Below are 27,919 nucleotides of genomic sequence, written 5' to 3' on the forward strand. Positions count from 1 at the left end.
AGGTTATTGTTTTAAAGTGTCAGTACTAGATCTATGAAACTTAACGTAAGGTCGACTGATTTCTTTGCTCACCATGGCCTCTTGTCCCTGACAGATTCGCTCCGGCCTCACTTGTCTTCTTTCTGGAAATCGTCCTTTAGTAATTCTCTCATAGTAGCTCTGTGGGTAGTAAACTTTCTGAGTCTTTGACATGTTGGCACATGACTTGATGTATTCCCCCATGGGCAGGGCATCCATCATTCTCTCTTTGGGGGAAGGGGCCAGGGACCACTGGAATTTAGGTTGAGGACTACATACTTATCTAACTTATTTAGGAGGGAAGCTATTGACTTCCATATATATCTGTTACCACTAGTTTTCAAAAATAGGTCTCCTTCAAATAGATGTTTTATTTATTGTGAAATTAAACAATAGGAAGAGGTCTTACGTGTAAGGGAGAACTTGGGTCGATTCTAAATCTTCGAGGACTTGGGCTTCTGCCGAACTTGCAGCCGTTGAGGTACATGCTCCATGAGCAGCCAAAGGAAAAGGAAGCACCACAAGTTTCTGGGTCGATCCCTTGACACACGCAGGTCCGACTGGAAGGGAATTTGGAAGGGGATAGGTTGGCGAGGAAGGAAAATAGCGCACACAGACCATTTCGCGTTGACATTCCCCCAAGAAGTAAAGATGGCAAATAAGTTAAATTGGTGTTTGTTTGCTTTGATCAGGGGAACATGTGGGATGGCAGGGATCAAACCTGGGTTAACATTTGCTAGGAATGCACTCTACCAAATTATTATTACTCTGGCAACTCAATAATTTTAGGATATCTTATTGCTACCTTTTAATGTTATCTGGACATCTAATTCATGTGCATTACCTAATGGATCCGACAGCATATCTGACAGCCTAATGAAATGGCAAAAACCTTAGAACAGGAAGCAGCATTTGTTTTCTTTTTACTTTTGCTTTTAGCCCACACCTGATAGTCTCAGGGGTTCCTTCTGGCTCTGCTCTCAGAAATTACTCTGGCATTCTCTGGTCAAACCAGGGTCTATATCATACAAGGCAAAAACATCCTACCTGCTATGCTTTTGTTCAGTCCTGGGAAACATTTGTTTTTTAACAATTCAAGAGGAAATGTAAAGCAGAGAAAGTACCTACAGAGGAATTATTATTATTATTATTATTATTATTATTATTATTATTATTTTGGTTTTTCGGGCCACACTCGTTTGATGCTCAAGGGTTACTCCTAGCTACACGCTCAGAAATTGCCCCTGGCTTGGGGGGATCATATGGGACGCTGGGGGATCGAACCGTGGTCCTTTCCTTGGCTAGCGCTTGCAAGGCAGACATCTTACCTCTAGCACCATCTCGCTGGCCCCCAGAGGAATTATTTTGTTTGGGGGCACACCCACCGTTGCTCAGAGATTACACCAGGCTCTGTGCTCAGCATTACTTAGATGCATGGTGGCTCATACCATTGTAAGAGGTTCTCATTTAGATTATTCACCCCCTTTTATGGGCAGGTTACTTTTTTTGAACCACTCCTGGAAAAGTTGAGGGATTACTCCTGGTTCTGCTACACTCAAGGCATCGCTTCTAGAGGGGCACCATATAGAGTGCCAGGGACAGAATCCAGGTGAACCGCATCCAAGGCAACTGCTTAACACCCCAGCCTCTGTCTGGCACTGGCCCTGGTCATGCATCTCAGGAATTGGGGTTCCTTATTCTGAATTCCCCGAGTGTCCCAATGGGAGAGGTGAGAATAGCAGAGCGGCCCAAAGCGACCGTGCTGGAGTTACTTTTCATTCAGCGTGCATCTCCGGTCAGTGGGGTGCCCGTTGTAGGCCTTGAGGCTGTTCGTGAGGTCCGAATAGAGGCGGTCTGCCAGCGGCAGGGGGATGCCGTCCCACACCATGATTAGCACCACAATGACGGCGGTGGCACAGCGGTGGCCAGGCCGCTTTCGCACCAAGCACAGCACCTTCTCCTCCTTGCTGCTTCTTCTTAAGACCTGAAAGAAAAAAAGGAAAAAGAAAGAAAGGAAACATTTGCTTTGGAAACAAACCAACAGACAACAACTAACTACCCTGGGGCAGGAGAGATAGCATAGGGTTAGGGTAGGGCATTTGTCCTGCATGCCGCTGACATGAGTTCAATCTCCAGCATCCCTGAGGCTGCCAACAGTAATTTCTAAGTGCAGAGTCAGGAGTCACCCCAAGTGTGGCTAAAAACCAACAACCCAAAGTCAAAACTATGGATATTTCTTTTAAAACTTGGGGCCAGAGAGATAGCATGGAGGTAGGTAGGGCATTTGCCTTGCGAATCCCGGCATCCCATATGGTACCCCAAGCCTGCCAGGAGTGACCCCTGAGCACTGCCCGGTGTGACTCCCCCCCCCCCCCAAAAAAAAACCTTCAAAGAAGACAGAGAGATAGAAAAGCAGTTAAAGACAATTGCCTTGCACATAGGACACTCTGCTTCAATGCCTGGCATCCCATGATGCCTCACACATTTGTCCAGAATCATCAATGGGTGCAAAGTCTAGTTGTTTGTTTGTTTTTTGGACCACACCCGGTGATGCTCAGGGGTTACTCCTCGATTTGCGCTAAGAAATCGAGCCTGGGGCCGGGTAGGTGGCGCTGGAGGTAAGGTGTCTGCCTTGCAAGCGCTAGCCAAGGAAGGACCGCGGTTCGATCCCCCGGCGTCCCATATGGTCCCCCCAAGCCAGGGGCGATTTCTGAGCACATAGCCAGGAGTAACCCCTGAGCGTCAAACGGGTGTGGCCCAAAAACCAAAAAAAAAAAAAAAAAAAAAAAAAAAAAGAAATCGAGCCTGGATGGGAGACCATATGGGACACCGGGGGATCAAACCCATGTCCGCCGTGGGCCAGCCGTGCATTAGGCAAATGTCCTACCACTGTGCTATCTATCTAGTAGTTGCATAGTCTTAAGTAGGCCTTCAGCACAGCTACGTGTGGCTCCAAATAAGGTAAAACATCAACACGCTTATGAGGAATAGCTGAGTGGGCTGCATGTGAGGTTTTCATTCAAGATGGTCAATTCTAGGGCCGGAGAGGTAGCACAGCAGCAGGGCATTTGCTTTGCAAACCATAAATGTTTTCTCTTGGGGTGGCTGTGCTACATGGAGATTCATACTTAAAGCCATGTTTCTTCAATGCTCAAGGTTTTCCACATTCTGAGCAAGAGAGACAGCACAGCGATAGGACATTTGCCTTGCACATGGCCGACCCAGGACAAACCAGGGTTCAATTCCAGCATCCCCTATGGTCCCCCGAGCCTGGCAGGAGCAATTTCTGAGTGCAGAACCAGGAAGAACCCTTGAGCACCTCTGGATGTGACCCAACCCCTCAAAAAAAGATTTTCCACATTCATAAAAAGAGAAGATACTAATTATAAGATTTAAGATTGCTCAGATGCTAGATTAACTTTGAATGTGTTTATCCATTCATCTTGTCCTTTTTTTTTTTTTTTTTGGTTTTTGGGCCACACCCGGTGACACTCAGGGGTTACTCCTGGCTATGCGCTCAGAAGTCGCTCCTGGCTTGGGGGACCATATGGGACGCCGGGGGATCGAACCGCGGTCCGTCCTAGGCTAGCGCAGGTAAGGCAGGAACCTTACCTTTAGCGCCACCGCCCGGCCCCATTGATCTTGTCCTTTACCTATTAAAATGTTGGGGTTTTTTTTTTTTTGTTTGTTTGTTTGTTTGTTTGTTTGTTTTTTTGGTTTTTGGGCCACACCCGGCAGTGCTCAGGGGTTACTCCTGGCTGTCTGCTCAGAAATAGCTCCTGGCAGGCACGGGGGACCCTATGGGACACCGGGATTCGAACCAACCACCTTTGGTCCTGGATCGGCTTTGCAAGGTATGCCATCTCTCCAGGCCCTATTAAAATGTTTTAATTAAATAAAATTTAATTTTCTATAAAAACATCGCTCTGGGGCTCACAAGCGTCATTTCATGACTCGCTCCCTCATGCTTACACATGCACAGAAAGTGTGTGTGTGTCTAGGAGTGTTGCCGTTTGTGGTTTGAGGCACAGCAAGGAACCTGCAGCTGGGAAAAGTGACATGTGTCAGCACCACTCCGAAGGGGAGGAGCCCAGGGCAAGCACCACACAGCTTGGGAGGAGCAGACAGATGGGCCCATTCAGTCCCTGAACCACACAGTCAGCAGCCCATATTACACAGTCCCCTGGAGCTCCCCAACAGAGCAGGGTCCTTGAACCCTGAACCAACACATCCAAGTGACTGGTAGGAGTGGTCCCAGGATCCCGGGCAATGCTTGGGAGCTTGATGTGCAACCTGACACAACGCAACTTCTGAGGAAAAGAAGCCGGGAATAGTAGCTCAGCTAACTAAATGATGAGTGAATGAAGAAATGAAGCATTTCTTGGGTCCAGGAAAGGAGGTTCAAGTGGTACCAGACATGACTTGCATGTGGAAGAACCTGCCTTTGACCCTAGAAAGCAATACATGATGTCTATGTACAATGCCCTGACACCCCAAAATAAATAAAAATCAATTAATTATAACTAAAGAAGCTTATTAGAGAGATAATCATAATCAATTGCAATCACAAAATGGGGGGGGGGGGAGGGCTAGAGCAATAGTACAGTAGAGCGTTGGCCTTGCACCTAGTCAAACCGAGTTAAATCCCTAGAATCCCACAGGGTTCCCTGAAGATGCCAGGAGTGATTCCTGAGTGCAGAGCCAGGAGTGACCAAAAAATACAGCTAGATAAAGAGGTTGGGGGAGGAGGAAGAAGGGGGGGGGCATTTGTGGTGGGAAGGTTGCACTAGTGAAGGAGGGGGGCTGTTCTTTTTTTATAACTGAAACCCAACTACAAACATCTTTGTAATCTGTTGCTTAAATAAAGATATTATTTAACAAAACAATAAAAAAATAAAAACTAGGTATGGCCCCCAAACACACACACACACACACACACACACACACACACACACACACACACACACGTGTAAAATCAAGGCGAACTATGTTCCTGGAACCACTTGCAGTGCAGCAGGCCCTTAAACAACACTGGAGAGACCCCAGATTCCCAACACTAGAGGGCTTGAGCAACACACACGTCCTCTGAATACCAAGGGACACTGGAGCAGAGCTAGGATTAGCTCCTGAGCACAGCTCCCAAAAGTCAAATAAAATAACTACCTGGTTGTTATAAAATGGTTTAATTAAAATGGAAAACAGAATGAGCTTCACAAAAATTAGAAACAGAATTACCATGGGATTCCAACAGTTACAACTTCCAAGAGATTTTAAGCAGAGTCTGAGTTGCTATTTGCACACCATGTTCTTAGCATTTCTGTCCCTAATAACCAATAGAACTGACCGACAAAGGCCCACCGGTAGATGAAACATAACTGGTACATACATAGATCTGTACATAGCTGATACGTAAGTTGGAATATTCCACCAACTTAAAAAAGAGAAGAAGCTGATCACGTTTAACAAGAAAAGCCCTTAGGATCTGGGCCCGGAGAGATAGCACAGTGGCGTTTGCCTTGCAAGCAGCCGATCCAGGACCAAAGGTGGCTGGTTGGAATCCCGGTGTCCCATATGGTCCCCCGTGCCTGCCAGGAGCTATTTCTGAGCACAGCCAGGAGTAACCCATGAGCACCGCCGGGTGTGACCCAAAAACCAAAAAAAAAAAAAAAAAAAGAAAAACCCTTAGGATCACATCCTAAAGGATAAAAACCAGATGCAGAAAGACAAAAGCATTGTAATCCTGCTCCGTAAGGACTCTATAAAACTATATAATGTACTTTCTCATTTTTTTGTTTTTGTTTTTGGGCCACACCCAGTGGTCCACAGGGGTTACTTCTGGCTATGCGCTCAGAAATCGCTCCTGGCAAGCCAGGGGACCATATGAGATGCGGAGAGTCGAACCTGGGTCCATCTCGGGTCAGCCATATGCAAGGAAAAAGCCCTACTACTGTGCTATCTCTCTGACCCCCATATAATGCACTCTCTAAAGCTCACAGCAACCTAGGTAGAATGGTGGGTTTTTGAATGATGGAAGAGTGTCAACTTTCCACATCTTTAAAACTAATGAATATCTTCAACACCAGGAAAAATGTAAGGGCTGGAGGGACAGAACAGTGGGTAGTTTATAAAAACTATTTTATAAGATTTACACACATACCACCTACATACTGCAATACACTTCTATATTTAGAAGTGTATTGTTTCTGTGGGGAAAAGGAGGTGAGGGTGGACCATACATAGCAGAATTGGCTGTAGGCAATACAAATAGGTTAGGGGCCAAAAAGATCACTACATCTCCTGGGGTGGTTGCCTTGCAGTGGCTTCGATTCTCCACATGGCATTTGATCCCCTGAGCCCCCCAAGGGTGATCCCTGAGCTCAGAATCAGGGGCAATTCCTGAGCACAGGTTGAGTGTCCACCCCCTAAACACATACATACACTAGAACCAAGAAGAGAAAGAAAATTTTGGAACAGGAATAGAACTCATCACGGTGGACCACAAACCTGGCAGGTTTGAGCCCTGCCGCTTCCTCCTGACCACTCGGAAGCAAACACAGCCAGGTGACCCGTGACAGCCCCGCCATGCTGGAAGAGCCTTGAAAGTCAAACAGTCCTCCTGAGTAAATAGCCTGAGTGAGTCAAGGAAATAGGGCGGGAGGCTTAACACGAAGTCCAACCCAGCCATGCCAAGAACAGGTGTTGATCGCCACCTGGGGAACAGGGCCTGGGACATTGCCAGGGGTGACCACACCCCCCCCAAAATTACATTGTCATTTTTCTACTATTCCATGTTAGAAACACTATCATATTAGAATGAAAAAGTTTTAAAAATGCCCTTCAAAAATATAAACCATTAAAACAAATATTTTATTATCAGTTATTTATTATCAGTTAATTATGTAATGCATTTTCTTTAAATAAATGAAAAATGAAAAAAAAAAGCCACAGAACTGGTGTGATAGCACAGCAGGATGGAGTCTGCCAGGCACACCACAGACCAGAATCCAATCCTTGGCATCCTGTATGGCCCCTCCCCTGACTGAGCTCCGCCAGGACTAATTACTAGTGCAGAGCCAGGAGGCACCTTAAGTGCCACTAATTGTGGCCCTAAAACAAAACATAAAGCAAAACAGGGGCCAGAGTGATAACACAGAGGTAGGTCATTTGCCTTGCACACAGCAGACCCAGGATGGATAGTGGTTTGAATCCCAGCATCCCTTCTGATCCCCTGAGTCTACCAGGGGCGATTTCTGAGCACAGAGCCGAGAGTAATCCCTGAGCACTGCCAGGTGTGACCAAATAAAAACAAAAACCCAAACAACAATAATAAATTGCTTGTCTTCTGTTCTTTGGTGATATTTTCATGGGGGCAAGGGCTCAGACAGTGCTGGGGATAGAACAGGGTCCTGTTGCAGGCAAAGGAGAGACGTTGCCCCTTCGATGGCATTCCTGGCCTCAAAGACATTTATTCTTTGATAGAATCATCTTTATCATATTTGTTTTTGTTTTTGAGCCACACCCGGCAGTGCTCAGGGGCTACTCGTGACTCTGCGTTCAGAAATTGCTTCTGTCAGGCTCAGGGGACCATATGGGACACCTGGGATTAAACCTGGGTCTGTCTTGGGTCAGCTGCATGCCAGGCAAATACCCTACTGCTGCGCTATCGTTCCAGCCTCATCTTTATCTTATTCCTTTTGCTTTTTGCAGAGGCATTCAGGATTTATTCTTGGTTTTGCCCTCAGCTATCCTTCTCTTTCTTCTTACAAGCACAGGGCTGATTGATCGAGCCCTCATCGCGACCTTCTGTCTCCACCCTTTATTAAGCACGTTGCCAATCTATGTTTTCTCCAACTTCTGACCACTTAAGTTTTCTTCTTATGTTCCCAAGCATAGGTACAAGGATGTTGACTCATTACTTTGGCCAAGTGGGCTGTTTGCCCTTCCGCTAGGAATACTGATGACGCTATAAATATTCATGATCAAGTGTTTGTGTAGACACAAGTTTCCACTTGAATTGGGTCTGTAACCCCGGAGGCACTCAGGGGTTACTCTGGGCTCTGCTCGTAGAAATCACTCCTAGCAGGCTAGCGGATAATACAAGGGATCGAACCTGCATCTGTCCTAGGTCAGCTGTGTGCAAGGCAAAAGCCCTACCTCACTGTGCTATCAATTTCATCCCTCAAGTCTTTTTTGGGGGGAAGGGGGTTGGGCCACACCTGTGGTGCTCCTGCAGTAAGAAATCACTCCTGGCAGGCTCGGGGGACCATATGAGATGCCGGGAAGTGAACCCAGGTTGGCTGGGTGCAAAGTAAATGGCCTACTGCTGTGCTATCGCTCTGACCCCCCTCGAGTCTTTCTTAAAGAGTTCATTATTTTCTATGGGGGAGGTTAGGCTACACCCTGGCAACACTCAGGGGTTTATTTGTGGCTCTGTGCTCAGAAATCACTCTTGGCAGGCTTGGGAGACCATATAGGATGTCGGAGATCGAACCCAGGTCAGCCACATGCAAAGCAAATGTCCTACCTGCAGTTCTATCAACCTCCAACTCCCCATCTGTCTCTCTCTCTTTTTTTTTGGTTTTTGGGCCACCCGGCGGTGCTCAGGGGTTCCTCCTGGCTGTCTGCTCAGAAATAGCTCCTGGCAGGCACGGGGGACCCTATGGGACACCGGGATTCGAACCAACCACCTTTGGTCCTGGATCGGCTCTTGCAAGGCAAACGCCGCTGTGCTATCTCTCCGGGCCCCATCTGTCTCTTTGTAAGTAGGAGAAATTGAGCAGTACTTGGAAGCAGAAGACCAGGTCTAATATATGCCAGGTTCGTGCTCTGTCATTTATAATCTCTCTAAAGTGTGTATCTCATATCATAAAGAAAATTCCAGACAATTTTTCTGTGAAATAGAAAAGAACCTACCCTAGAAAAATATACAAAACAGTTCAAAATTTCCCAACACTGAGCAAGTGTCATTCCAGTTATTCTTTTCCTGGCCATACCTGGTGATGCTCAGGGCTTCCTTCCGGCTCTGCGCTCAGAAATCACTCCTGGCAGGCTCACGGGACCCTATGGGATGGCAGGGATCGTGCCTGGGCCAGCTGTGTGCAGGGCAAATGCCTGACCCACTGTGCTATTGCTCCGGTTCCTACTCTAGTTATTCTTTGCCTGGCTTAAGTGTTTCCTATGTGACTGATGGGAATATTTCCCAGAGGTTAATGCAATTGGAGGTCTCTTTCTCAGACAAAGCAAAGCAAAGAACAACCACTGCCCCATCGATATTCAGTGTAGATGGTTTTTCACAGGTCCAATCACCCAACCATCATCCACTCCAGGCAAGAAGGACCCAACCCAGAACCCAAGGAGCACTTGACTGCTAGCTCCAGAGGCAAGTGCTCTGCCCTGAGCCCAAAGACTAGTCCCGACACTCAAGGCTGAAAATGAAATACACCACAAATGTCTTATCAGCTATAATTGACAATGATTTGATTAACAGGGCCAATTCCTCCCCCATACTAAGTCGACTAGGCTCAGGGTTCAAATGAGTCAAATTTCAGAGAGGGTTGGGCTTGACCTGGGGGTGTTCAGAGCTATTCTTGGCTCTGTGATCAGGGACCATAAATGAGCCAGAAGGGGCAGAAATGTGAAGTGTCTAAACCTCTATCCTGCCTCTGGTCCCTGGATTAAATATTTTACATTTGTAGCACCTATATGGTCTGCAGAGCACAGATTTGGGATAAGCCCCCAGCAATCCTGGGCATGTCCCAAATCCTAAAACAAACAAGGTTTGACACAAATTGCATGCTAGACGTAAACAAATGAATCTCATATAGGATTGTGAAGGAGGAAAAATAAGGTTTTCCCTTTCCCGAAAAGATATAACTGGATATAAGATCTAAAGATTAGATAATAATATTGTATAAGCATTGATAATTGGGCAGAGGTTATGTAAGATTTTCAAAATTATACGGTGGTTATGTAAGAGAATGTTCTTGTTTTGCTTTGAAAAACACACTAATGCATTTAAGGGCAAAAGGCATCCAATTACTTTTACAAATTACTACTTAAGTATTCTGCAGGGGGTGGAATCTTGGGGGACATTTCAAGGGCTGGAGTGCAGGCCTGGGGCACAGCAAGGACCAAGCACACTGAGTTTGCGTGTTCTGGTGACCTCTGGTGGTACTGTGGTACCGCAGAGATGGTATTGTGGGGGGGAAGGGGGGACGGGACGCCTTATCAGGGGTTTGCAAGAGGCTGATCCGGGTTTGATCTCCAGCATTTTATATGAACCCAAGAAGAACCTGCCTGCAGTGATTCCTGAGCGCAGGCAGAGTCAGAAGTAACTTCTGAGTATTGCTAGGTGTGGCCCCAAAACAAAGCAAGCAAACAAACAAACAAAAAGAGTGTGCTTGTCACCACGTACACAGTTTATACTAATGCTCCTTTGATTATTCAAATTTTAAGTGACACTGAAATAATAGGTTAGAAACATGCAGGGAAAAATAAAAGGAATAAAAGAAAATCAAATCCAGACAATACAGCAACCCATAAACGCAAAATCCTGTCTTCTTTTTTTTTTTTTTGGGTCACACCCGGCGGTGCTCAGGGGTTCCTCCTGGCTGTCTGCTCAGAAATAGCTCCTGGAAGGCACGGGGGGACCATATGGGACACCGGGATTCGAACCAACCACCTTTGGTCCTGGATCGGCTGCTTGCAAGGCAAACGCCACTGTGCTATTGCTCTGGGCCCGCAAAATCTTGTCTTAACCACCTGTTGTTAGGACCAACTCCATGAAAAAGTAGACAAAAGGTATACTTCCTCATGATCCCTTTCAGGTATCAACTCCATTGGCAAAGAAAGCAAAACACAAACAGGAATACAATAAATTAATAGCTTTTAACATAGGCCCAAATAAACACCCGTAATACCCACACACAATGACCAATGACTAAAACAGAAGACACCCTATTGAACGAGAGAAATTATTCACTTATCAGACATCTCACAAACAACTGAGACTCAAATACATACACAAAACTCAATCCAAAAATGTCAAACACAGGCACTTCCTTAGAGAAGAAATAGAGGTGGCCAACAGCACGTGAAAACACGGACATCACTGGTTGTCCAGGAAATGCAAATCAAGCTGTGGCCTCATGTCACAACAAGGATTACATCCAAAAGGTTGCTCTTCTATTTCAAAGGGCAGCTTTGAGATCTATTATGCCACTTGCAGCCAAGCTGCAGTCAGGATGTGTGAAAACATCAAAGCAAGGTACAACCCCAAGAATTTCAGAACTTTGGGGGCTGAAGAGAGAGCACAGTGGTAGGGCATTTGCCTTGCATGCAGCCAACTCAGAGGGACTTGGTTCAATTTCTAGCATCCCATATGGTCTCCCGAGTACCACTGGGTGTGGCCCAAAAACCAACCAACCAACCAATCAATCAACAAATAAGTAAATAAAGTTAAAAAAAAAAAAAAAAAAGCGGGCCCGGAGAGATAGCACAGCGGCGTTTGCCTTGCAAGCAGCCAATCCAGGACCTAAGGTGGTTGGTTCGAGTCCCGGTGTCCCATAGGGTCCCCCGTGCCTGGCAGGAGCTATTTCTGAGCAGACAGCCAGGAGGAACCCCTGAGCATCGCCGGGTGTGGCCCAAAAACCAAAAAAAAAAAAAAAAAAAAAAAAAAGCATTTCAGAAGTTTCAGAATGGGGCTGGTGAGGTGGCCAAGGTTTGATCCCACGGCGTCCCATATGGTCCCCCCCCCTCCCCCCGAGCAAGGGGCAATTTCTGAGCGTTTAGCCAGGAGTAACCCCTGAGCACCAAACGGGTGTGCCTCCCCCAAAGAAAAAAGAATTTACAAAAAAGGAAAAAGGCAGTTTGAACCCAGCAGGTGTCTTCTTAACTTTTGGCTGTAAGTTCATGTTACTCTATGCAATTCTGGGGATCAAAACTATGTAAGATGGATGTAAGACAAACAAAATATTTGGTTTGGGGATTGCAGAGAGAGCTCAAAGGACTCATAGATCTTATGTTCTGAATTTGGGAGGCCCTCGTTCAATCCCCCAGAACCAAAGGCCCCAAGTTCTACTGAACAATGTGTCAGGTGTAGCTTAAAAGCAAAATCATGGAGCTGGAGCAGTAGCACAGTAGTAAGGCATTTGACTTGCATGCTGCAGATTTCGGACAGATTGTAGTTTCGAATCCCAGCACCTCATATTTTCTCCCAAGCCTGCCAGTAGAGATTTTTGAGCGCAGAGCCAGGAGTAACCCCTGAGCACCACTGGATGTGCCCAAACACCAAAACAAAAACAAACACAAACACACACACACACACACACACACACACACACCCACACAAAAAGCCACCAAAAAGTAAAATCATGTAAGGCACTTGCCTTGCACACAGAAGACGCAGGTTTGATCCCCAGCACCCTTCATGATTCCCCAAGCCTGCCAGGAATAATCCCTGAGCACCACCTGGATTTCTGTCCCTGGTCTAAATCTTCATATTAAAAAATAATAAACATGGGGCCGGGGAGATAGCATGGAGGTGGTGCGTTTGCCTTGCGTGTGGAAGGATGGTGGTTCGAATCCCAGCATCCCATACGGTCCCCCATGCCTGCCAGGAGCAATTTCTGAGCAGGGAGTCAGGAGTAACCCCTGAGCACTGTTGAGTGTGACCCCCCCCCAAAATAAAATAAATAAATAAATAATAAACATAAAACACTTACCCACTTTGCAACTGGACACCCCTGGGAGCTCTTTCCTTCTTTCCCCGTATACACTACCACTTCCAGCCTCACCGCTTTTCCTTTTTGTCCAAATCTAAATAGAAAACACAGTGAAGAAAAATAAATAACTGCAGCGAGTTGCAACAGCACCCGAACAACTTCAGCTGTCAACAGCATCATCAAGTCCAAGACACAGAGACTCATTGGGGATGGGGGACGAAATCAAACTCCCCATCATTTAGTTTTTATTCCAAATGTTTAGCGATGTGGCAGAGTCTACTCTTACAAGCGACCTAACTGAGAAAAGAAAATTCATTCAGCTCAATACTGATTTTTGGTGGAACTGTTTCTACCATTCATACATTAGGATAAAAAGAATTTCGGAGTTTAACGAAACAGCCTGGGATCAGAATCTTGGTTGGGTGCCCAATGGCCTGTGGGATGAGTGATTGGGCCAAGAGAGACACCAGGACCGAAGCTTTCGTCCTGGGCCTCAGAACGTCCAGATTCACCTCATGTTGGCTTTTAGAGAAAACGTCTCTGCATTGACTCAGGTGCAGGATGGGCAGAATCTTCCCCGGGAAGCGAGAGTCCTCACCTATTCTCCATGATTTCCCTGACAGCAGCAACATTTGGTCCTGCCCCCAGGTGAGTATAATATGGGCCTTTGTCTTTGTGTGTACCTCGATCTGTGGAAGGAATAAGAATATTAGACCCAAAGCTTTACAGAGGTGCGGAGGGGCAAGAAGGAGCTATTTTTAAGCTAGATTCGATCGTTCATGAAAAGTGTCTGGCCGATTTTAATACTTAAGGTCTAAGACAAGAGGCCCTTGAAATTAACTTGACTCCTCCCTGTTCTCGATTTTTGTTCTCTTTCCTTCTTGGAATTAATGATGGAAAAAGTTTTAAGACGGACATCCTTATTTTCAAATTGAAATCTGAAAGTAATTTCTAGTTATGAACACATTCTACTCATTTAGTCATTCACTGAATAGTTTAATTCTTAAAATACAATCTTCAAAAATGTCTTTTGCAGGGATTCTGAGCAACCTATGGTCTGATGAGCAAATTTATAAAAAATTTATCAGTTGAGTGGTGCAAGCAATAAGGTGTCTGCCTTGCCCGTGCTAGGCTAGGACAGGCCCTGGTTCGATCCCCCAGCATCCCATATGGTCCCCAAGCCAGGAGCGAATTCTGAGCACATAACCAGGGATTACCCCTGAGCGTCACTGGGTGTGGTGTGGCCCAAAAATTAAAAACAAAAACATTTCTGGTTGGTAGAGAGCGTTGTAGGGATTAAGGTAGGTACCTGCCCTCCATACATCCAAGCCTGTTTTATTTGTGGGCCAGAACAGAGAGCCAGGAATAATGCAAAGCAGTATTGGGTGAGACGCCAAAACCAAAGAAAAGAAAAAAAGAACAAAATATACATTTTTATCTTTAGAGAATCAGGCTAAATGATGTTTTGGTAATAACTGTTTACTATTTGGATTTTCATGAGTGCAAATCCTTTATTTCTCATAACACAAATTTTAGCCTGACTTTTGTGGTTTTGTTTTTTGAGCCATCATATGCAAGACTAACATCTGTACTTTCTTTCACTCCAGTCTTGACTTCTCAGAATGTGTGAAAAGAATTATCGGGCAATAAATTCCTGTCCTGGAATACCGATATCAAAATGTTATCTTTGGGGAAAGAAAACAACTCGGCGGTTTAGCGCACATGCTAAAAGCATGTGGAGCACGGGTTCGGTCCCCAAGTTTCATGTGTCAGTGTCACAGAAAGTGACCTCAGCACACAATCACCCTGGAATACCACCAGGTGGGACCCAGAAAGGAAACAAAAATAAGTTGAATTTTAAAAGTTAAGATTTTTGGACCCTAGCGATGATACAGTGGGGGTGAGGTGTCTGCCTTGTTATCAGAGTGACCCAGATCGGTCCTGTCACCCTATCTATTCTCTAAGCCGTCAGAGGGTATTCTTTGAGCTGAGAGCCAGGGGAAACCCTAGGAACTATTGTGTGTGGCCTCAAAGCAAACCCAAACAAGGTTCTGATTTAAACATTGGGCATCAAATTACAAAATACAGTACAGAATTACTTCTGTGCTTTCATATGTTATTTTTTATTTGTTTATTTTGGAGCCACACCTATGATGCTCAGGTGTTACTCCTAGTTCTGCTCTCAAGAATTTCTCCTGGCAGTACTTGGGGAGGCTAGGGGTGGGACCCAGGTCGGTGGTGTGCAATGTAATATCACTCTAATTTACATTTTTTATTCATTATTGGTATGTTTCATGCTTCTTTTTTATTTTTTATTTTTTTGTTTTGTTTCTAATGAGTCTAGAGGCCCAGGAGGAATCTAAAGGGAAAAAAAGACTATACCCTACAAAGAATTATAAATTAAGCCATCTCAAATGCCACTGGTGCTCAATTTGAGGAATCCTGCTTCAGAGATTAATTATTCCTGTTTTGCTAGAATATAATTATCTCCATGGACATTCTTCACTTGCAGAATAGAGGGTCTTGGGAATGATTTCTGGATGATTCTGTCTGTACTTTGGTTCCCCTTTTAAATGTCTCATTCTAGGGAACAGAGCAATAGTCCAGCAGTAGGGCATTTGCCTTGCATGTGCCCAACCCAGGACCAACCTGGGTTCAATTCCCAGCATCCCACAGGGTCCCCAAGCCTGCCAGGAGCGATTTCTGAGCACAGAGCCAGGAGTGACCCCTGAGCCCTGCTAGGTATGGCCCAAACACACATGTATGTATGTATGTATGTTTCATTCTAATGGAATATACAAAATACCCTCCCATGGAGTAAAGTTATTATAGGAATATGACAAGATTCTAGAAGGTCCAGGACTGTGGCAGATGCTCGAAACAGGTACTGCCAGGCTAGCTCAATCCTAGTTCTTGTTAGCAAGGCAAGTGTGCTCAGTTGGGGAGTGATTGTTCCCAGAGGCATTGGGGGACGGGTAGGAAACTGAGGAAATGCACACTGGTCAAGGGATGGGTGTTGAAACATTGTAGGATGGACACTCAACTATCAATCTCACCATAGGTTTTATAATTATATGAATTAAATGACCAGTTTTTGGGGGCATTTTGTCTTACATTTGATCACAGAAATCTGACTCATTCATATTGGACTTATATACCCGGGCTGAAAAATCCTCACTCTCACAAGATTTTTCAAAGTCTTTTTTTTTTTTTTTTTTTTTTTTTTTTTGGTTTTTGGGCCACACCCGGTGACGCTCAGGGGTTACTCCTGGCTATGCGCTCAGAAGTCGCTCCTGGCTTGGGGGACCATATGGGACGCCGGGGGATCGAACCGCGGTCCGTCTCCTAGGCTAGCGCAGGTAAGGCAGGCACCTTACCTCGAGCGCCACCGCCCGGCCCCTCAAAGTCTTTTAACAGATTGATAAATCTTCTATATTCTTGGTATCTGAGACTTCTCCTTCGAGGAATTCTAAAGTATAAAATATGTAAATACATTAATTAGAAATGGAATCATGCCTTAGTCTTTAGCAGAGATCTTTTTGTGGGAGTTTTCCCCGCAGTCCACAGGGGTATAGGGGGGTGGGTGATCCCTGGCATCCCATATGGTCCCCCTGGACACCGTTAGGAGTAACCCCTGAGTATCGCCAGATACGCGCCCCCCCCCATCCACCAAGAAAAAATTCCACAGTGGGGTGGCAATTTGACAATGTTCTTGGCACGTATTTCCCAAAATAACTAATGCCCTAGACAAAAGTCTGAGAAGAATAAAATTCTTTTAAAGTGAAGAATAAAGGTTGAAAGAGCTGGAGTAGATACCTAGCATTGAGGAGGGTCAAAGAATTCTAGCCCTTCCTGGTCTGCCACCATTGTTCGATGTAATACTGGGAGATTCAGATGTGACGCTGCAAAACCTCCCCCAGGCACCCCTGACACGGTCTTCCAGCTGGCTAGACCACAACCAGCAAGATGAGAACAGTGATGGAGAACCGCGGGACAACTTACTGTACACTCCTAGGAGTGACCAAAAGATAAAACCAAACAACAAAATTAAGGAGCCAGAATTATAGTTACAGTGATTAGGGCACGTTCCTTGCACACAGCCAACCTGGGTTCCATCCCAGGTTAATCAGTCTTGTGAGCCCCGCCAGGAGTAAGTTCTGACCATTGACAATAAAAGCCTCCAAATGGGGGGAAGAGATTGTTGTTTTATTTTTCAGATGCACCATATTCAATGCAATAGAATCCTTTTAACTTGATAAAAATGTCAAATTTGTGTTTGACTATCCATTGATCTACACAGAACCATTCAAAGTCCCCATGAGGGGAAAAATTACAGTATTACTTGTTTTATAGAACTTTAAGAACATGAATGAGGAAACAAGGCCACAAACAAAATATAAAACAAGGCATTGGGAGGCGACTGTTGCAGGACCGGGGCCTAGGATCAATCCTGGCACCACAGCAAAAAAATAAAAATCAATAAAAATCAAACAATCAATCAATCAATAAAAAATATATATACATAAGTAATAACACTTCAATAATGAGGACATCCATAGAGTTAAACCAGGAAAGATCCACATGTAGGAAGCACACACATGTTTGCTCTTACCGAGACAATCACAGGTGGGCAGCTCCATTTCCTTCGTGGAGGACACCAAGTTTTGGGTCTCTTTCGTGAAGTAGTTCATGGCATAATCATTGAAATTTTTTTGTGTGCTGTCTTCTGGGGCAGACCCCGACGCTCCATCCTGTTCACTTTTGCTGGAAACCACTGTAATTCCATGCGAAGAGACCACATTGACGTTCCTGAGAATTTGTGCGGGGTCCAGTAAAGGGGTCTCGGAGGAGTTCTCAGTGGCGGCTGGCAGCCTCTGGTGGGAGAGCTGGTCTCTGCCATTCTGCTGGAACTGGGGCTGGCCAGCCCCGGGCATCAGATTGGCACACTGATTCGCTGGAGCCGAGGACAGGGGGAGAGAAGGAGTTTTCTGGTCGACATTCACTGTTGGCGGTCCCTGAGGAGTAGACACTGCATCTGGAAACTTCTGGCCATTGGATTCCACGTTCACCTGGGCCGGGGGGACAGTGCCCAGTGGTTCGACCTTAATTGTCTTCTCTTGTGTCAATTCGGGGTGACGGCGCTCAAATGTGATCTGGCTGCGTGGAGGAAATAATGTCTTCTGTTCTAGCACCGTATTTGACTGGGTCAAACGCTTCAATACGTGGGTGAGGGGAGGGATATTCCCCAACTGGAGAGGACAATTGTGGGGACGGAATTGACCGAATCCTTGAAACTTGGACCCTACCCAGATATTGTACATGTTCATGTACCGGTAGGCCAGCTGCTCCTGCTTCTGCTCGTTTTCCTGACAGCTCACGACCGAGGCCTTTTTCCGCCGATCTCTCGTGGGGGTGGATTTTGTCTTCTTCTGACTTGTGCTCTTTGGCTTATTCTTAGTCTGCACACTCGCCAGCGGCTTCTGCGGTGTTGGGCCTTTCTCCTTACTGGGTTTGTGCTGAGTGTTCTGTGTCCCGAGGCTGGTGGGTGGGCTTGCAATTTTCTTCTCTGGTTCTCCAGATTTACTTTTAATTCTGGAAGCCAGTTGGGTTAGTTGTGTGGCCACATCTTCCTCTACCTTGCTGTGAATGACATCTTGATTGGGTGTCTTCTTGGGGTCCAACTTTTTGTGACTGCCCAACGATGGTTGATTGGGGGCCAATTTGTTGATTTGGGGCGTCAGGTGATTCAGACTCGGAGACCTGTCGAGGGCAACTCTATGAGAAGAAACATTTTTATCGGTGTTGGTGTCAGACGTGGCTGATTTTGGCACAGGGAGAAAGCGTGTGTCTTTCGAATATTCCTTTGGGGCTGGGCAGTTGTGTGACTTAGAGACGGGGTGCTGGCCATTGAACACCCCCATGCTGCAGGAATTTTGCTTTTCCACCGATGGCCGGTGCTGAAGGCTTTGGGGCTCTCCCTGGAAGCCGGGATCCCTCAAATCTTTTCTGACCGAATCCAGGAGGGCTTTGCAGCTATTAAGCAAACTGGCTGTTCTCTGCTCCGACCCGTCCTTCTCTGACTTGGACGGCGAGGAATTCTCAGATGTGGCTTCTGAGAGTTGTGTCAGTGCCTCGATGGCCACGACTTGCTCCAGCGTCAGCCTCCGGTCTTTCATGAGGGACAGGAGACTGGGCTGCACCGCCGTGCCATCCTTGGGCTCTGGGCTGGCTCTTGCCTCGGGAGGCTTGGGGGTGACACTTCCATCGTGGTTAGGCGGGGGACGGCTGGTCTTGAAGTCGAGAGGATTCGGGAAAGATCTGCAGTTGGCACCAGGCTTCTGGAAAAGGGCGAGGTCTCTCCGGTCCTTGAAATGGTCGCGGTTCTCCTTGGTCGCGATGGAGCTCATGGCATCGTGGTGGGTCACTGGGTCTCCCAGGGCCTTGCCACATCCGGCCACGTTGGTGTTTGTAACGGGCACGATGGTGTCAGGGGGAAGGCGGTGCACCATTTTAATGCCATTTCTTACTGGTTGCAGAAATGATTTCTGAGGCTTAAGGAGGTTGGTAAGCAGGCCTTGGGTCCTGCCATCTTCAGAGGTTTTCCATCTTTCGGCTTCGGGCACTCGTGCCCTGGACTTTCCCTGGACATGGTCGGTTAACTGTGCTGTTCTGGTCTGTGGCCACTGCGCCACGGCGTTGGTGGTTTTGGTTCCATCATGTCTGGCTACATTTTCAGGCGGGCCTGGGTTCAATTCTTCCCCATGACCACAGCGACTGCAGTCCATGGATTCTGTCTTGAGGCCATTTACTGATTTGTTGTCAAGAGTTGCCTGGAACATAAAATAAAATAAAATAAACTTCACCAATATCTGGACAGGAGCCAGAATAACTCACAATCGGAGACTTACATTGTCACACAGTAATTCACAATGTCCCCAAGCCTGTCAGGAGTGATTCCTGAGTGCAGAGCCATAGCTCTGGCAGGGCCAGAGCAATAGCACAGCAGTAGTGCATTTGCCTTGCACATGACAGAAGGGGTGGGGTGGGGAGCCCAGATTTGATCCCCAGCATTCCATTTGGTCCCCAGAGCCTGCCAGGAGCAATTTCTGAGTGCAGAGCCAGGGCCAGAAGGAACCCCTGAGCACCACCGAGTGACCCAAAACCCCAAATCCCCACCCCAAATCGCACAACTAAATAATCACTATTTGAAATTGTAGTGTCCCAAGGGCTGGAGTGATTAGCACAGCTTGTAGGGCATTTGACTTGTAAGTAGCTGACCCAGCTGGGTTCAATCCCCGGCATCCGATATGGTTCCCAAGCCTGCAGGGAGTGATTTCTGAATGCTGAGAAAGGAGTAACTAACCCCTGAGCATCGCCAGGTGTTGCCCCAAACACCAGGGAAGGCCCCAAAATGATAGATAGATAGATAGATAGATAGATAGATAGATAGATAGATAGATAGATAGATAGATAGATAGACAGACAGACAGACAGATAGAGATGTATCCGTAGGCCAGGGATAAAAATGGATGTATGCAAGACAAATAAGCTACCACTTATACTATTGATACAGCCCAAAGTCATTTTTTTTATTGTTAAAGTACTAAACTTTTTGGCTACACCCAGTAATGCTCAGAGATGACTTATAACATGTACACAGAAGTCACTCCTGGCAGTGCTCGGGGGACCATAAGGGATGCCAGGATTAAACACAGGCTGCATGCTAGACAAGCTTCCTATTGGCAGAACTATCTCGCCAGTCCCTAAATTACTAATTATAAATAGGGATTTCTTTAAAATCCACTCCCTGCTCTCATTTCAGAGTGACACATCAGCTTATGATGTCTACACACAGATACATTCGGCTACTAGGCCCTTGTTTGATGGCACAAAAGATTTGGTATTGGGACCAGGATTCAAACTGTCTAGACTTTAAGTCTTATATACATTTCATGCTCCCCAAACTGTTGTAAGAGACATACAATAGTGAGATTTCATCCAGAAATAATATATATGAGATGTGTATCCCAACACTTAGGAAGAATCCCCACAACTAGAGACAACAAAACGTTGCTTTTCAAGTTGTTGATCAAAATTGGCATAGACCAACTTAATGCTTATTATATATGTATTTTAGTGATTAGTAAAGTTTTATACAGTTCAGACATAGAATGGTATGTAGGATTACATAAACCTTGTATCCTTGTGCTTAATGATGAATCATAGGTATTTATTTGGAATTTAGAGCTGTGGTAAAATTTGGTGGAAATATTGCCATTAACAAATTAAAATGGAGCCAGAGCTATCGTACAGAGGGTGGGTGATTTCCTTGTCTGTGGCTGACCTGGTTTTGACCTCTGGCATCCCACATAGTCCCCGGAGATTGTCAGGAGTAATTCCAATCCATCAGCACTGCCGGGTGTAGCCCAAAACCAAAAACCAAAAGAAAATCGGAAACCAACGGACATCTGGAGAAAATATAAATGACATCTTAAATACTTATTATTCTTAGCATAAGAAGACCCAAAAGCTTCCAAGAGAAGGAAACTGACTTAATAAAATGGTGAAGAAGAATGAGACACAAGCAATGCATTTGAATAGAAATCAGAAGGTTCTGGTTTATCAAATAAACCCAGATGTGGGGTGTGGGATGACTCTAATTTGTATTCTCTGGAAACTCAAGGAAGATGTGTTTGCAAGTGAGCATAAAATTCACGAGCACCAAGGCCCAGGGTGTGAGCACTGCAGTGGAGGTCTGAGCCAGGAGGATAGCAGCCACTACCACAACACCAAGTAGAGGTAGGGCAAATCTTTTTGGCTTGGCAAATACAAGCAAAGAAAAATATATATGTAAGGGCTGGAGAGATAGCACAGCAGTAGGACATTTGCCTTGCACACAGCCAATCCAGGATGAATGGTGGTTCAAATCCTGGCATCTCATATGGTCCCCTGAGCCAGGGGTGGAAGAAGAAAGAAGAAAGAAGGAGGAGGAGGAAGAAGAAGAGGAAGGAGGAGGAGGAGGAGAAAAAGGAGGAGGAGGAGGAGATAGAACAGGGATTAAAGTGTTTGCATTTCTTGCTGCACACACTGATTCAGTCTCAGGCCTTCTATATGATTTCAGGATCCCTGTTAGGAAGAGGTTCCAGCAGAGCCGGCTGTAGTCGTGAGGGCTGCAGGCATGACTCAAACCCCAAGTCCCAAATGTAAACAATGGATGTCACATTCATGTAGATGACTAATGTGTCAGGTTGCCTTTGATGACACAGCACCAACAGAGAAAGGAGTAAGATGAAAACACAAATGCTCACACGCGGCTTTGCTTTCCTACAAGGGCTGCTGAAGAGCCAACTGCGCTTCCCTGGAGAGGCGGAGCTACAGGTCGCAGTGGGGCAGGCCATGACATCACCTTTGATCTGCTGCATCCTATTAGACTGAACTAAGACCAAATAAGAATAAGCCAAACCTCTGAGTCTTTTTGACCACATGGAGTACAAGAGGATCTACCTGAGAATCTCCTCTCTTAAAACAAGACTTAAAAAGTGTTTATTCTCGGGGCCAGAGAGATAGCATGAAGGCAAGGCGTTTGCCTCTCATGCAGAAGGTCAGTGGTTCGAATCCCGGCGTCCCATATGGTCCCCTGAGCCTGCCAGGAGCGGATTCAAAGAGATAGTACTGGGCTTAATGCATTTACTTTGTATGCAGCTGAGCTTGGAGCTAGGAGGAACCCCTGAGAGCTGCCGGGTGTGACCCAAAAGCCAAAAAAAGAGAAAAGTGTTTATTTTCGGGAGCTGGAGAGATAGTACAGCAGGAGGGCATTTGCCTTGCGTACAGTTAGCATGAAACAGGTTAGATCCCCAGCATCCTATATGGTCCTATAAGCCTGACTGCCTGGAGCAATTTCTGAATGCAGAGCCAGGAGTAACTCCTGAGTGCCACCCCGTGTGGCCCCAAATGTAAACAAACAAACAAACAAATAAAGGCAGCTATGGGGCTGGATAACTACCGTATTTTCTGGCATATAAGACGACATTCGAAACAAAAAAAAAAGTCAACCAAAAATCGGGGGTCGTCTTATACGCCGAGTATATCCTGCACCAATCACTGCCAGGCTGCTCAGACCACCTCTCTAACTCAGCCAATCCAAGCAGGCTTTTGATACATGCAAATTAGACAATGTACTGAACCCCAAATCTACACTGTCAAAAGCCTGCTTAGATGGGCCAGAATCAGAGAGGAAGTCTATGACAGTAGAACCTTTGGACCTTTGCTTGCTGTGATTGGCTCACTGTGGTACATACAGTTGCAGCACAGGAACGTTCTGTCTGATACAGTGAATATAAGCCTAAACCTATGTTTTAACTGCAAAATTAGGGGGTCATCTTATATGCCCAGTCGTCTTATACACCGGCAAATACGGTATTCAGCAGGTCAGGCAGTAGCCGTATTTGAGGCCACCTCAGGATTGATCTTTGAAACCCCACATTTTTCACTGAGCTCAGGGCTGGGAGAAAGTTGTGAGCCTAACAGGATGTGTTGCCTCAATAAACAAAACAAAACCAAAAAGCAGCTCCCGATGCTTGCACAGCCTGTGATCAAAGCAGGACAGAAACACAATAGCACACGGGATTCCTGAGCGCAGCGCAAGATGGAGCTCGGAGAACAGCTGGGTTTGACCCCAAAACAAATCAAACGCACCTTTAAAACACTAACACAGGTGGTCGGAGTGATAGTACAGTGGGTAGGGAGCCTGCCTCGCACTTCTTTAACTTGGGCTTGATCCTGGCATCCCATATGGTTTGAACCCAAGCCCTCCACGAGTAAATCCTAAATACAGAGCCAGGAGTAACCCCTGAATATCACCAAATGTGGCCCCAAATGAACAAAAACCATAAACACATGGGGGATAGGGAGACAGGATGGGGTCAAGGCACTTGCCTTGCAAGTGTCTGACTTCAGTTCAATCCTCAGGCAGCACTTAGGGTTCCCCAAGTTCCATCTGTGTTTCTTTTTTTTTTTTGGTTTTTGGGCCACACCCGGGGGTGCTCAGGGGTTACCCTTGGCTGTCTGCTCAGAAATAGCTCCTGGCAGGCACAGGGGACCATATGGGACACCGGGATTCAAAGCAACCACCTTTGGTCCTGGATCGGCTGCTTGCAAGGCAAACGCCGCTGTGCTATCTCTCCGGGCCCCCCATCTGTGTTTCTTAAAGCACTCAGCTAAGCCTAAACATCACAGGGTGTGGCCCCAAAACTTAAACAAATGAACCCTCTAATCTGCATAAAGGCTGGGGTTGGGCATCATCAGGACACATCTCAGGTGCCTAAGAGACTGCAAATGACCCTGAACAAGACTGATTCAGGGGTCAGGGACAGATCATGCAAATGTTTTCCACAAAAATCCTAGTTTTGATCCCCGGAACGTTATTGTCTCCTGAGTTCCAGTGAAAGGGATCCTAACACTGTGCTAGAACTGCCCTAAAAGGCAAGTGAGAACTGGAGGTGAGTGGGAAGACACAGACACAAGAAGTCCCAAAGTCTGCCCAAGGAGGACTGAGGAGTGCTAAGGGTGGAGGGCAGGGCTTTGCCCAGAGGAGGTCCAGGGTTCCCAAGAGTGCTGGAACCAATAATACCCCAGCAACATGCCAGGAATCACCCCTGAGCACCTACAGATGTCACTGAAAACCCTCCAAATTAAGCAATTGCACCCCAAATACTACCAAACGTCATAAGAAAAGATGAATCACCAAACACTAATGGAATAACATTACAAAATCAACAACTCACACACATGAAACATTCCCAAAAACTCTGCTTCAAAGAAGACTTTAAGGAACTGGAGTGATAGCACAGTGAGTGGTAGGGCATTTGCCTTGCAAGTGGCCAACGAGGAACAGACCTGGGTTCAATCCCAGGCATCCCATATAGGTCCGGAACCTACCAGGAGTGACTTCTGAGCACAAAGTCAGGAGTAACCCTGAACATAGCTGGGTGTGACCCAAAACCCAACACATAATAAATAAATAAATGAATGAATGAATAAAACAAATACTTTAAAAACAATAAGGTTATTTTCCTAGAACACAGTGAAGATGTGACCCTACAATCTCATTCAAGAATTTGAGGGGGCGCTGTTTTGTTTTGAGTCCATATCTGGTGATGCTCAGGGATTACTCCTGGGTCTGAACTCAGGAGTCACTCCAGGTGGTGCATGAAGACCAAGGAATGTCTGGGATAAAATCTGGGCTGCTCTCTTTGATCAAGGCAAATGGCCTACCAGCTATGCTATTGCTCTGGCCCTCGTCCAGTTATTTTTATTTAAGGCCAGGACAGTATAGGGAGCAAGGTGCTTGCCTTGCACGGGACCAACCTGGGCTTGATTCCTGGCACCCCATACGGTCCCCAGGTAGCTGTGAACCACCAAGTCTGGCCCCACAACTGAGAATAAGGGGAGGGCTGGAGAGATAGCATGAAGGCAGGGCGTTTGCCTTGCATGCAGAAGGACGTTGGTTCGAATCCGGGCATCCCATAGGGTCCCCCGAGCCTGCTGGGAGCAATTTCTGAGCGTAGAGCCAGGGGAAATCCCTGAGTGCTGCCGGGTGTGACCAAAAAAAAGGGGGGGGGGAACGTGTATGGGCTCCCCAGTTTTGATCACTGTGTATTCCTTGAGTTTGGTCATAATCTGGTTTTTCCAGCTTCTTCACAAATAACAGGTGAGGGGTTCGAATCACAGGCAGCAGAAGGCAGGCCATAAGCAAGGAGTGAGGGAGCTGCCGAGTTCTACCTGTAGTGGTTCAGGGAGACTTGGTTCCATCAAGTGTCATATCTCCTACAGGTCCTGGCAGGAGTCACCACAAAGCACAGAAGCTTCCAGTTCTGGGCAAATGCAGGTTTCCTTTAGATCCTCGTCTGTAACCTACCCAAGGCCATAGGTCTTAAACCAGAAGTAAATCATTAAGGAAAGAAAGTACAAAGAGGAAGATAAAACTAACAAAATGTGGACAGCAATTCTATTTATTTTTTGGTTTTTGGGTCACACCCGGTGATGCTCAGGAGTTCCTCCTGGCTCCGCCCTCAGAAGTCGCTCCTGGCAGGCTCGGGGAACCATATGGGATGCTGGGGATTGAACCAGGTTCCATCCCAGGTAACCCACATGCAAAGCAAACATCCTACTTGCTATGCTCTGAACACTTGCTCTGTATGTGTGAGGCCCCGTTTCAATCCCAAGCATGGAAGCAAGCGTGTGACCTTGTTTCGGTCACAATCAAATCAACCAAAGGAGTGAAACAGATGCTTCTACCGAAAGGTCCACACAGACGGATGGCTGGCACAGGAGAAGAGGCAGCAGCCTTGCCTTGAGCCTAACCCAGTTCAAATTCCCCCGCACCACAGAGTTCTCTAAGCACTACGAGGGAGCACTCCTGAGCCCTGAGCCAGGAACAGCCACTCATCCATTGCTGTGTGGAATGTCAGTAATTCTCCCTCTATTGGAAATGACCCGGAGCCTGCTGCAATCATTCAAAACCAAACTTTCCAAAGATCCAGCGACTCTACTCCTTAGCGTCTGTCCCATGAACACAAAAGCAATCATTCCAAAAGACTTCTGGATACCTATGTTCCTTACAGTGCTGTTTGCAATTGCTAGGACCTGGAAATAATCCAAGTATCCGACCCAACACCTCTGGAGTGGGTAAGATCACCAGAGAATAATCCCATTGGAATAGTCAGCAATGAGTAGGACAAAAGGCACTTTAAAACTGCTGCAAGTTGGGGCTGAAGTGATAGCACAGCGGTAGGGCGTTTGCCTTGCATGTAGCTGACCCAGGACAGACCCAGGGGTAAACCTGAGTGCCGCTGGGTGTGACCCCAAAAAGTAATAAAATAAAATTGCTACAAGCTGAGGGGCCAGGGCGATAGCACAGTGGTAGAGCATTTGCCTTGCATGTGGCCAACCCAGGATGTCCTGGGTTTGTCCCCGGCATCCCATACGGTCCCCTGAGCCTGCCAGTAGCCAGGTGTGGTCCACAAACAAAACACAGTAAAACAACAAAACAAAACAGAACTCAACCCAGGTCTTCTCTCACAACTTTGGACACCATTCTGTCCATCACAATTTAATGACAAAAAGGCATTAACATTACTACCAAGTCGGGAACCAAGATTACCGGACATTCTTGAAACCTTTAACCACCACAAACTAGAGTTCAGGGTGCAAGGTTAGTTTTTTTGGAAAGCATAGCCTTTTTTTAAGCATTTGCTTGCGAGCAACAGTGGCAGGACAAGTACTTCAGAATGATCTCAACAGGTCTAAGGTCCTGATGTGAGGGCCTGAGGGGCCGTAGGGGAGATAAGGCCTTGGCTTTGCCTGGGGCTACCTGCAGGCTACCAGGGCACAGATGCCAGGCCTCAGACAGATCTGGAGTCCACCACGGGTCACACAGCCCCTGAGGATGGCCAGGTGTGAGCCAAGAAACAAAACAAGTTTTTTTTTTAACTGTGTGACACTGGTTTAGACAAGATTTTTGTTTGGTTTGTTCTGTTTTAAGAGCATTTCAAGGAAACTATGTGGTGCTGGGAATAGAAGGAACTTAAACCCCTCCCCCATATAGCAAGCTTTTGGCCTGGCTCTTGGGCCCTTACAACAAAATTATTAAGAAAATTCAGTGTGTTGGGGCTGGAGAGATAGCACAGCGGTAAGGCATTTGTCTTAGACACAGGACAGTGGTTCGAATCCTGGCATCCCATATGGTCCCTCAAGCCTGCCAGGAGCAATTTCTGAGCATAGAGTCAGAAGTAACCCCTGAGTGCGAGCCAAAAACCAAAAAAAAAAAAATTCAGTGAATGGGCAGGAGAGATAGCATGGAGGTAAGGCGTTTGCCTTGCATGCAGAAGGACAGTGGTTCAAATCCCGGAGTCCCATATGGTCCCCCAAGCCTGTCAGGAGCAATTTCTGAGCACAGAACCAGGAGTAACCCTTGAGTGCCACAGGGTGTGACCCCCCCCCCCAAATAAAAAGGGAGTGGACACATTAAAAAAAATGGAAAGGTTTTGAGAGATACTAAACTAGGTAGAATGCTAGTACAGAGGCTTTTACTCAGAGGAAGCCCCGAGCATCACAGGTGTAGCCCCCCCAAAAAAACAAAAGGTCGAATTTGGAGCAATAGCACAGTGGGGAGGGCATTT

The 27,919-nt window shown here is 46.4% G+C and overlaps 1 protein-coding gene across 1 annotated transcript in view; it reads right to left on the reverse strand.

Annotated features, from left to right (window-relative positions):
* The window catches only part of TET1 (tet methylcytosine dioxygenase 1), a 68,910-nt gene that overhangs the window by 16,143 nt on the left and 24,848 nt on the right, over positions 1 to 27,919 (reverse strand). The window contains exons 3-8 of the mRNA XM_049764553.1: positions 17,353 to 19,570; positions 13,339 to 13,429; positions 12,741 to 12,834; positions 1,791 to 2,002; positions 428 to 578; positions 73 to 159 (exon numbers count right to left, since the gene is read on the reverse strand). Coding sequence (XP_049620510.1) covers positions 73 to 159; positions 428 to 578; positions 1,791 to 2,002; positions 12,741 to 12,834; positions 13,339 to 13,429; positions 17,353 to 19,525 — 2,808 coding nt within the window. The 5' untranslated portion in view covers positions 19,526 to 19,570. The remainder of the gene's footprint in view (positions 1 to 72; positions 160 to 427; positions 579 to 1,790; positions 2,003 to 12,740; positions 12,835 to 13,338; positions 13,430 to 17,352; positions 19,571 to 27,919) is intronic.

The sequence above is a fragment of the Suncus etruscus genome, chromosome 17 (genome assembly GCF_024139225.1).
Source record: "Suncus etruscus isolate mSunEtr1 chromosome 17, mSunEtr1.pri.cur, whole genome shotgun sequence".
Lineage (NCBI taxonomy): Eukaryota > Metazoa > Chordata > Mammalia > Eulipotyphla > Soricidae > Suncus > Suncus etruscus.